Below are 11,401 nucleotides of genomic sequence, written 5' to 3' on the forward strand. Positions count from 1 at the left end.
TCAGACTTTTGACTTGTGCAGTTTTCTCATAGTAAACAGCACAATTCATGTAGGAAAACAAAAACTCGGAGAAATTTCATCGTATACCACCTATTCCGTCCAATTCGCACGGCTTTCGATTTTTGCCACCAAGGATATGACTTGTTTTCTTCGTACGTGCATCACGGGGTGCTTGCACCCATCTTTTCGCTTATACTTGTATTCAAAACTGAACTTCACGAAAATCAATTAGCTACACGAAAAACGATAAACGTAATTAGCATATAATTAATTAAGTATTACTTATTAAAAATTCAAAAAATAGAGTTATTTGATCTTTTGTAGCAATTTATATATAGAATTTTTTTTTTACGAAATACATCATTTAGTAGTTTGAAAAATATGTTGATAGAAAATGAGAAAGAGTTCAGACTAACAGGCTGAAACGAACGCAGCCATACTTATAAGATAAAATTTAAATTTTTAATCTTAAATTTAAAAATGATTTTAGAGTTTTTTATCAAAGTTTATTTTTAGTTATAACTTTTAGATCGCTAAGAATATACGAGATCCTTTACCGTGTTTGCAGTTCTAAAATGGCATATATCAGCTCATGGCAAAAGGTAGCTTATGAAAGATATTAGAGATACAAAGGTACCAAGGGTTAAAGGTTAAATTGACCAAGGGCAATTATGTGTTATAAACTATAGAGGTGCCACAAAGGAAGTGCCTAAGTAGATTAAAAGGTATCATAAAATATCATTTACGTGGTGGAGACAAAAATTACATTTTCTCGTAGTCGGTTTCCAATGTTCGATATTCTGTTGTAGTCGGTTTTCAAACTTCGTCCTGATTTGTTGTAGTCGGTTTTCAAACTTCGTCCTGATTTACGTGGTAGAGATCATATTTGCGTGATCTTAAAAAATCTTTCCAATTAATCACCAGATTTACACGACAATTCTGTGATCGGTCGTTTGATGCATTACGGTATTTTCTTCTGATTTCCAAGGATAAAATGGAAACATCTTAAACAATTGTCTTTTTTATATGAAACATCTCTTGGGCCATGGTAATTGAAGTTATGATGCAAAATTTGTAAAGATTTAATAATATTAAATAAGTATTTGGTTTGATAGATAAATGCTCATGTGAGAAGGCATTCAATTCATTATATTGAAGCCGTACATTATGGTCATTAGCTGAGAAGACAATAAATTTATATAGTTCATATAAAACATATCATAATGACATCACTTAAATTGTCACACATTGGATATGTTGAACAAAATGGCATATACATTTTCATATTAAAAATCAATACATAAACACAAAAGCTTCAGCATGAGTACTCAACTAGCAGTACAATAGTGTCAACATGAGTACTCAACCAGTACATAAGCACAATAGTTATAACATGAGTCACATGGTCATTAGTTCAGTGCATAATGAGGGACTCCCAACATGGGCATATATACAACAAAAACATGTTCCTTTCTCCCCAATTACACCGTCAGCTTCCCTGAAGATCTCACTCCTAAGAGATTCTTACAGCTTTGTTGTGGAGTCCTCATCAGTGGTTGAGGGAGGTGGCCGAACGGAGGCCAACGGAGGGAGTGGAGGTGGCGGACGGTGTATTAGGGGAAGACAGAGCAGTGGTCGATGGGCGGAGTGGCAGGCGATGGAACCATGGCAAAGGTAGGGGTGGCAATAAAAAACCATCTTCTTAGGCTAAAACCTTTATCTCATGCATACTTATTGTAGAATTGAAGCCCTTTCTCTCTGTTTAATGTCATCTCTATGATTTGTACTCTAACGAATACCCACTATCAACTATAGTGAGTTATTCCATACGAACAACAGTTCAAACAATTTATAAAACAATCGGTCTTTCATCGTTTACTTCCAATATATTAAGTTTTGTACAATAAAATAAATATTACCAGACATCAAACAATTTAACCATAAAAATATACAGTAATAAAACGATTATCCTATATTGTACACTAACAATATAGATTTATTTTGCTCCTAACAAATATGATGATTAATGAAAAAATAATAATAGGGACATGCAAATTACTTGAATACTAAAATTCTTATAACATTAGAACCATTTTAATAACCTTCTCATCACAAAACATTCCTAAAACTAAACTCAGTCAACGAAAACCTCAATGTAAGAACAACTAATACCACAGTATAATTTGTAATACAACACATAACTAATGCAATACTTTCCAGTACACACTACTACGTCAGTAAGTGAGTACATATTCACATTAAGCCATTCAATACATATATACAGTATTCAAAATAGAAACAATATTAACATACAATCAATAACTCAACCAACAAAACAAAGAAGGTGTATGACTTGTGTCGCGCGAGACATCATTGTGTAATCAAAGAACTAAAGAACAAATAAAATAAGAAGATTTACATACCTAACGACAACCAACCCAAGTTAATGAGAAATATTTGCGTACTGAACCTAAACCGAACCTCTACAGCCTGACAAATCTACACCGTGCGGCTGCCTCTTTCTCCAGCGACCATAGGCAGTGACGCACAACTTCCTCCGGGTCCTCTTTCTCCGCTGCCCCTCCCTCCTGCTCAACCTCCGTTGACGCCCTACCTCCAGCCCTGCCTCCACCGCCAGGCATCCCTTGTAATAGATTCTCCACCACCACCCTTCCTCGTAATAGATTCAAGACCACGTAAACTTTACATATGATTAGAACTAATTAACGCACGAATACAACCTGGTTAATACCTTCTTATATCTTTTCATATGTGGATGGAAGACAATTTGTCATTCTAATATCATCATATTTACATCATTGCCACCTATTATAACTTTTTCTTTCTGTACTTTGCCTCTCACAGATCAACGATTCACGTCGCCTCACCTTCTTACATCTCTACGTACCTCGCAAACATCATAAAATCCCTCAGAATAAGTTTTATTAATAAATTATTTTTGTTTGCAAATGTCTCATTTGATTTTTGCCATAAAAAACCAAATCACCCCCTTCTCTGCTTAGCCATCCATCGTCAACATATCGGGGTTGTTTCTATGAATGGTGAATGGATGGCAGAGAGGTTGGGACAAATCTCGGTGGCAGCAACAACCCCGCACCAAGTGGTCGGCGACGGATCAGATGGACGGCAAGGAGAGCAGTGATAGCTTCGCGATGGTAGCTTGAGGTCACCGACGATGGACAGATGGTGCAGAAGTCAGGGCGTGTATCGGCATGGCAGCAGCGGCCTGCGGCCCTTTGGCGGCAGCTCAAGATAGCTAGTTAGATGGTAAGATTCGTATCCTTAGTGGAAAAATTCGAACGACATGTACAGTAGGCGGTAAATGTTGGAAACCACACTAATTGGGTGATATATGATAAATTTTTTTGAAAAAATTCTCTCCAAACCAAGACTCAATGTTAGGAGAAGCCCCTGTTTTTAAGGGAGCTCTGGGTAATAGAGTTTCTAGTTATTAGGAAGCTCTTCAAACAGTTCAGATTATCACCCAAATTTTAAGAAGAAATTATAGTTATAGAATCCTGAAAATCTTTACTAACGGTTTCGTCCGTCCGTTCTCCCACAGGGAAAAAAAGCCCCATGTCATCATCGAAGGTCGCACAAAAAAAGGAAAAAGAGCACGGTCGCACACAAGTGAAAAAAAAGAAATGAAGCTGCTCGCCCCCGCCGCCTTCACCGACACCACTTTCTCTTCTCCACCGCTGCCAGCCACCACTTGCCCCCGCCGCCGCTGCCACTTCTCTGCCGCCGATGCCACTTACCCTTCGCAGCCACTGAATAGTGAGTCTTGCAAATAGTGAGCCGCTCTTCGCTGTTGGCAACGGCGTGCCAAATAGTGAGCCGCAACGGTGCCGCCTCTCTCCTCGGGAAGCGACAAGAACATGGAGGAGTGCTCGGGCTGTCCCGTTGCCGGAGGCCCAAAGCGATGGAGAAGAAGCGGAAGGCGGCGGCGACTGACTTCGGTGGGAAGATCTTTGTGCGGTGGCCAAAGCTAGAGCAGAAGCAGCTCTAGAAACAGCGCCACGAGGAGCACCGCCAACTCCTGGGACGGGGATTTAGTGACATTCCTCCGTGACATTCTGTCACTGACATGCGGGTCCCGTGTGGGTCCAGGCAGATGCAGGGCCCACATGTCAGTGACAGAATGTCACCGAGAATGTCACGGGATATTGTCACTGAATTTGAATTCCAACTCCTGGCCTAGACGCCGTCTGCGCCCTCCCCAGCTCCACGTGGGGTTTAGACCCCAACGCGGACCCCACCCATACCACGTTCGGCTGCCTACACTAGTTATCTTATCTCTTTTTCTTCACGCGCACGCATTCTGAACGGTTAAACGGTATATTTTCAAAAATTTTCTATAGAAAAGTTGTTTTAAAAAATCATATTAATCTATTTTATATTTTTTAATAATTATTAATTAATTAATCATGTACTAATCTACCACTACATTTTTAGTGCTGGATATCTAACCCACCACTTACACCTAACGAACGGGTCCCAATCCTCCTGATCCGCTTCCGCCACGTCAGTCCTGTCGGGCCTCGCCGGGAATAAAATCCGGAGAAGAGAACCGCGAAGGGAAGGTCGATGGTTGCAACGTTCAAGCAGTGTGCTCGGTATCTACTCCTGTTTGAGTAAGTTTCTTGAATAATGGACTGTTCATTTGGTTGATTTTTTAATTTTAGTAAATGTTAGGAAAAAGGAACTTAACTAATAAACAATGGCATGGATCGCCGGCCAAACAGCGGCAAACACCTGCTTCTTCCTCCTCAGCTCCTTCCTCAGCTTTTGCTTTAAAAAAAACTTGCATTTGCTGTTGTTGTTGTTTATTTCCTTTTTTGTTCCTAGGATATGCTAATGATAGCTGATTTCTTTTATATAACTTTGAGTTGCATTAGATTTTTTATATGTTATTGTTCTTAATTTGTAAATGTTTTATGTATTATTTATAAAGCTTATTTATTGTTGGTATAGCAAAAATAAAATTTGTCTGAGATCTAACTAATATAGGCCCGTTATGAAGCATGGACATGCAACTGGTAATTTTTTTTTAAAGAAGGGCAAAACCATTGCCACTTATATATTAATAGAGAAGGAGAAAAAAATATAAAATTGTGGTCCATAAAAGAACAAGAATCAGAAAAGAAAAAACCACACACCACGTATTTACAACAGAGCCCTTGGTACTAAAACCCAACTGGCCCTTTGACACTCCCTAAGAAACGAGTTCTTCGAAGCGACGTCTTCAACAAGAAAACGATGATTGCGTCCCCACCGCCCGTCCTAGGCAGGACGTGATTTTCACCTGAAGAAACCCACAGAAAGGATGGGATTACACAGCAACGCCTCAAAAGGAAAACAACGCCTGCAAGCGACGTCGTTGCCTGCCCAAAGGCTAGACTTTCACCCGTAATCAAACAACCCTCCCGTGCCAAAGAGCAATCGTTGGGCTCAAAAGCCACCGCCATACAGCAACCCTCTACGGGCAGCACCACGCCGACGCCTCAACGTCGGCCGGCCATCAAGAAGGAGTCCAAAACTCCGGCGTGCCCCGCTCCATCCACGTTGTTGGGTAGGATGGGGAGAGGGTGAGAGAGAAGAATGGATCCCCTCTCCCCCCACTAGCCCTCCGAACGTGGCCATCTTGAGACGGCAAAAGCGCCGTACAAGTGAACAATCGTCTGGAGTAGGGGTTCGCCGAAGGCTTGCAACGCCCACCTCACGGCGCCACCGCCTCAAGTCGTCGTCGCCACCCATAGCCACCTTCAGGCGTGGCCGCCATCGCCACTCGCCCGCCGAGGCCGGCCAGGAGGTGTGGATTCATGCCATTGTCGCGCCTCCACCGCGCCGTCTCGCTCCGCACGCCGCCGCACGCACCATCACGCCCATGCCACCATTGCTGCACGCGACGTCTCGTGCACACGCCGTCGCACGCCACTGCCGCGCCTCCTCTACTGTGCCGCCGATGCGCGCCCCGCGTCGGATTCGGGAGCACGCGCCAAAACCGGCCATGGGACACCCAAATCTGGCCGCGCCATCGCCGAATCTGACCTCTATCGGCGCCATCGCCGAATCTGACCTCTACCGGCGCTTCAACCCCTCCGCCGCTGGCCTCCGTGCGCCGCCGGGCGCCGCAACGAGCCTCCGCGCTCCGCTGCCGCCCCCGGGATCTAGGCGGGTCGCCATCGGCCGGAGCTGGACGCAAGGCGCCGGTGCCGTGCCGCGCCCATGCTGCCGCCTCCGAGAGGATCGTCGTCGGCCGGATCTAGCGTTGGTGCCGTGCCACACCCACGTCGTCGACGCCACGCCGCCGCGCTTGCCTCCGGTCGGCCCCAGCGCCCCCCCACGGAGAGCACGAGCAGAGGATAGGGATGGCCCTACCGCCGCCGTCCTAGCGCCCAGCCGGCTATGCCGGCGGCCGCTCGAGTGGCGGCGAGGCTAGCGGGAGGAGGAGGCGAGCCTGGGTCGGCGGAAGTAAATTATACGAGAGTTAAGTCCTTCCCAGATCTAAAAGACTTTGCTTCTTTATCTGACACGTGTTTAACACCAATCTTAAAGCAAGTAAGCATATGCGCCTCTTCATCTCAGGCCAATTTTTCTGCACCCGTTCTCTTTTCTGCATGCCAAGCACCAGAAGGCATCTCCACCATGAATTGCTATTGGAATTGAGTCTAACGATTATTGATTTTGCAGACCACACGTTTTGGCTCGTATATGATTCGATTTGAAGGAGAATTTATCTTGGAAAATAATAGCATGCTGCTCGAGTTCATCAACGGCCATAAGTTGCAGAAATTGATGTTTTGGTTAATCTTGTGTCACAGAGCAGCAATCAATTGGTTCGTCCAACGGTCCAACTTGCTGAATGTTGGCTCGCACGACACAACCGAGTGGAGAGTAACGTGGATTGAGGAAAATTTGGTCAGGGACAAAGGGGAGCGAGGTTGCTTGCTTTGAGATTCGAATTGTACACGTGTTACATATAGAAGCAAGGTCTTTCATATCTTGGAAAGACTCAAGTCCTATGTAATTTTCTTCCTGGGTCGGCGGCGTGTCACCGCCCGTGCTGCCCGGGCCCCGGGGTGAGCGGCGCGGGGGCCAAAAAAACGAGCCGCAACTGGTAAATTAAAAACTCACATTCTCACTAACTGCTGTTTAGAATTTTAAACTCCCCTCAAACACGGCGAAAGGAAGTGCTGTACTTGCTTCGGTGCTTCTTGCTCGCCTTTCTGCTGCGTCGTTTAATACTCTCATCACTCGGTTTGTTGCGTCGTTTAGTACTCTCACTCGGTTTGTGCTTTGCCTTTGCATCGATCCGGCACAAGTCCTAATCTTTTTTTTTTTTTTTGAGAACACACAAGTCCTAATCTATACACCAAGCGTATGTATGATATTTTGACGAAGTCAACCCCAAGTCAACGTGGCTCTAGCCTCTAGCCTGCGACTCTCTTTTTAGGTCTCAACACGCTCCATTCTAAAAACATAGCATACAATGCCCTAGTTTTTGCTTGTATTGTCAATATTTACATCGGTGTGATATCATAGCTTAGTATTAGTAGATGTTTAGATCCAGGGATTTTTCTAGTCCCTTGTCGAATCGTATGTTTAGACATTAATTAGAAATATTAAATATAGACTGATAACAAAAAATAATTACATAAATAAAGGTTATTTCATTAGATAGATTTTTTTAAGCCTAATTAATTCATAATTAGTGTAACATTCGCTAATACTAGATTAATTAGGCTCAATAAATTCGTCTCACAAAATAGTAAGACAAAATAGTCTAGAGTAGGGATGAGTTTTATTAATAGTCTATATTTAATATTTCTAATCAGTATTCAAACATTCGATCTGACAGAAACAAAAAGAAAAAGTTGCATGAAACAAACAGGGTCTTAATTTATCACATTCGACTAACCGTAGCATCAAACAGCAACTTCGCTGAAATCAATCGTAGAGTCATGGTGCAGGTGGACAGTCCCACGTTGCCTTATCTCCATCTTCAAGTGTTACTAATGCGTAAGGAAGAATGATTACCTGTGTATTAAGACGCGGATTTACTCACTTCTAAATGACAACTTGTCATAGCTAGAGGCGAATTTGTTTTTTCTAGTGGGTATGTGTTGTTTATGTTTTTTCTGCTGAAGAAATGATTATGGTGATTGTGAAATCCTTGTTATGCACAGCACAAACTTTATTTGATGAATATTTTGGGTGGGGGGGTGGGGAGGGGGTCAGGATGACCTTGTTTGTTTGCTTTTCGTATCTTGCTGTTCGTTATTACCAGCAAGCTGATCTGGTCATGTCTAAGACTCTTAACGATTTTGATCAAAATTGAGCCCAAATTCCCATTCCCATAATCTGATTTCACGAGGAGCTTTAAACTGAAAGGCAAATTGATACAAGTGATTTGTATAATTAAGCTTCCAGTGAACAAAATCCAAAAACGTTTTGTACATTGATCACATCCAACTGGTAATACTGTAGTTACTAGCAAGATCGAGCACTATTAGTTTCTCCTAAAACCTTTTCTCCTCGAGAAAAAAAAATGAAACAAAAGGTTCTCCCTAAACCTTCATGATTAGCTGCAGCTGGAGGCTCTCCAGCTGCATCTTCCTCTTCGTGTTGATGATGAACTCCTCAAACCTCCTGTTCATCTCGTCCACGTCGTGGTCGTCGCCGCCGCCGCAGTGGTCGCGGGCTTCCTTGTCGTCGTCGTCGAATTGGTCGTGGGCTTCTGCGTCGTCGTGTGTGTCCTCGCCGGTGGAGTGATGATGATCAGAGTCGAAAACAGGGGAGTCGTTGGCATCCTCCACCACGACGATCGCTCCCGCAGAAACATGGTCGCCGAGGCAGTGATAGCTCTGATTCTCCTCCGGTGCCGGCGGCGGTGCTGCATATGGCGCCGTCGCCGGTTCGCGGCCCTTCGGGCGACGATGACGCGTGAGGCGATCGCCGTCGTCGTTTCCGGCGTCAACGTGCAGCACGTCTACCACGGCGACCCTGGCCGGGCGCCAAACGACGATGTCACTCGGCGGTGCTGCGTGGGGCCGCCGGTGCGGTGGAGCAGCAGCGCTCGTCGCGGCGACAGGTGAGGAAGCGGCGGCGGCGGCGCTTCTGCTGGCGTGATCGCCGTCGCGGCGAGCTGCGGGGCAGGCGAGGAGGCCGGCGTCCCGGAGCACGATGAGGAGGATGGCGTTGCAGAGCAGGATGATGTTCCGGCGGGTGAGCAGGTCAAGAAGCCGGGAGCAGGCCTCGAGCAGCGCGGTGGCGGAGGCGGGTAGCGCGGCGGGCGGGAGGGATAGGTGGACGACGGCGGCGCGCGGCCGCTGCGACAGGAACAGGGGGAGCAGGAGCGTGGAGAGCACGGCGGCGGCGACGATGGCCTTCGCCTCCATGTGGACCGACCGCTCTATGTACGTGCGTATCTGAACTCGAGGTGAGGCTGTGAGCTGAGCTATCTGAATGAACTGCAGCTACGTACATATAGCAATGGAGCGGCGGCCTCACCTCAAGGGAAGAAAGAGATGGGATCGAGGAGACGAGGAGAGTGCCAGCGAAAGAGAGAGAGAGATGACGACGACGACGACGACGACTGACTTGGGGCGAGAGTGAGCCAGTCAGAGTCGACCGCGTCCACATCTGGGTGGGGCCCGCCGCAGAGTTTCTGGTCTAGTCAGTTCGCCCAAATAAGACTTTGGTGGTTAGATTGACAAAACTTTTGGAAGAACTGTCACATTAAATGTTTGTTTGGATGTTGAAAGGGGTTTTTAGACATAAATAAAAAAACGAATTTCACGGCTAACCTGGAAACCGCGAGACGAATCTTTTGAGCCTAATTAAGCCGTCATTAGCACATGTTGGTTACTGTAGCACTTATGGCTAATCATGGACTAATTAGGCTCAAAAGATTCGTTTCGAGATTTCTCACATAACTGTGCAATTAGTTTTTCGTTTTATCTATGTTTAATGCTCCATTTAAATGTCTAAAAATTTGATGTAATGTTTTTGAAAAAAAAAATTTGGGAACTAAGGCCTTCAGATAATACTATTCCTACAGTCCTCCCTCCTTTGCAGATTGCTATAGCTTATTGATTATATATATATATATATATATATATATATATATATATATATATATATATATATATATTCCTACAGTCCTCCCTCCTTTGCAGATTGCTATAGCTTATTGATTATATATATATATATATATGTATGTGTGTGTTTATATGTTAAAAATTGAATTTACATGTTAAACTTGGAGTTGATTTTGATGTTTTTATCATAATTTATTTTTTAGCATTTGTTTCTATATTGTTAAGAGCATGTACATGAAAATATTATTCGTAAATTATTTTTTATTTGTAAATATGTTGTTTCGTTTTTCACTGAATCACCCAACTGATGACCACCTAAATATTTAACATTTACATGTTGTTTAGTACATATTAATATTAAAAATAAAATACTATGACAACTTTTAACAAATAAGGAATATACTAGGGTGAGAGGGTATACACGTATAAAATGAAAAGAATTTTGCAAATTAGAAATGGTTGATGTGACAAATAATATCCTGAGTACTGTTAGCAGTTCTTGCGACAATGTAAGAAATATTTATATTTTGGGGCGGGGTGAGTACCATAGCTATACACATTGTTCAACTTTGGTTGCTCTTTTGTTGCTGAAAAATGAGAGAATATCTAGTTTTCATGATATTTTATTTAATAATATAAATGATGGAATTAACCATATTAAAGATCTAGTATGTTAAGGTAACATGATGAATTTATATATATATTTTTTTAAATAAAAATGCAATATTTAAAAGTTTGAGAAACGTGGGTGCAAAAGTCAAGTAAAAATATGAGAAAAATATGGCAAAAGAACACGATCTTTGTTGTAGATCTTTATACAACATCTGTCCTAATATGTAATATGTAAGTATTTCTATATTTTTTTAGCACATATTAAGCTTAAGAAAAAAGACTATTGTCGATGATCTAGAAGGTGATCTTGTAAATCCTTATTAGTCTCTATGTTTGTTTGTATTTAAGCATAGAGTCAGCGGCTACATTAATTAGGTGCATCTTCGGTGCACCTAAATTTTATTTATTTTTTAACATAGTTCTTATTAGACTATATGTTTAAATTATTTTCTATCTAAACATAAAGTCGGAGGCTACACCTAATATGTGCATAGTTTTTTCTTCTCTTGGAGCCCTCCACGGTCTCTATAATCATTATGGAGTACTCAGAAAGCAATTGGGAAACACTCGCAAAGATGTGAAAGTGCATTCCTAATGATCAAAAATCTAAATGGATGAATTGCATGGCTTTGTATGGCTCCGGGGGCTGCTGTAAGATACCCGGA

General features: G+C 43.1%; 1 protein-coding gene across 1 annotated transcript; it reads right to left on the bottom strand.

Annotated features, from left to right (window-relative positions):
• Positions 1-8,369: 8,369 nt before the first annotated feature.
• On the bottom strand, positions 8,370-9,457 carry LOC102716029. Its single transcript, XM_006651434.3, has one exon. It carries the CDS (start codon positions 9,420-9,422, stop codon positions 8,592-8,594), a length of 831 nt encoding a protein of 276 aa, XP_006651497.2. The 5' UTR covers positions 9,423-9,457; the 3' UTR covers positions 8,370-8,591.
• Positions 9,458-11,401: the final 1,944 nt, after the last annotated feature.

Source organism: Oryza brachyantha, chromosome 3, assembly GCF_000231095.2.
Source record: "Oryza brachyantha chromosome 3, ObraRS2, whole genome shotgun sequence".
In the NCBI taxonomy this organism is placed as follows: Eukaryota; Viridiplantae; Streptophyta; class Magnoliopsida; order Poales; family Poaceae; genus Oryza; species Oryza brachyantha.

Excerpts from the sequence above, each read along its gene's own strand:
- LOC102716029 (XM_006651434.3), bottom strand. The coding sequence starts at position 9,422 with ATGGAGGCGAAGGCCATCGTCGCCGCCGCCGTGCTCTCCACGCTCCTG.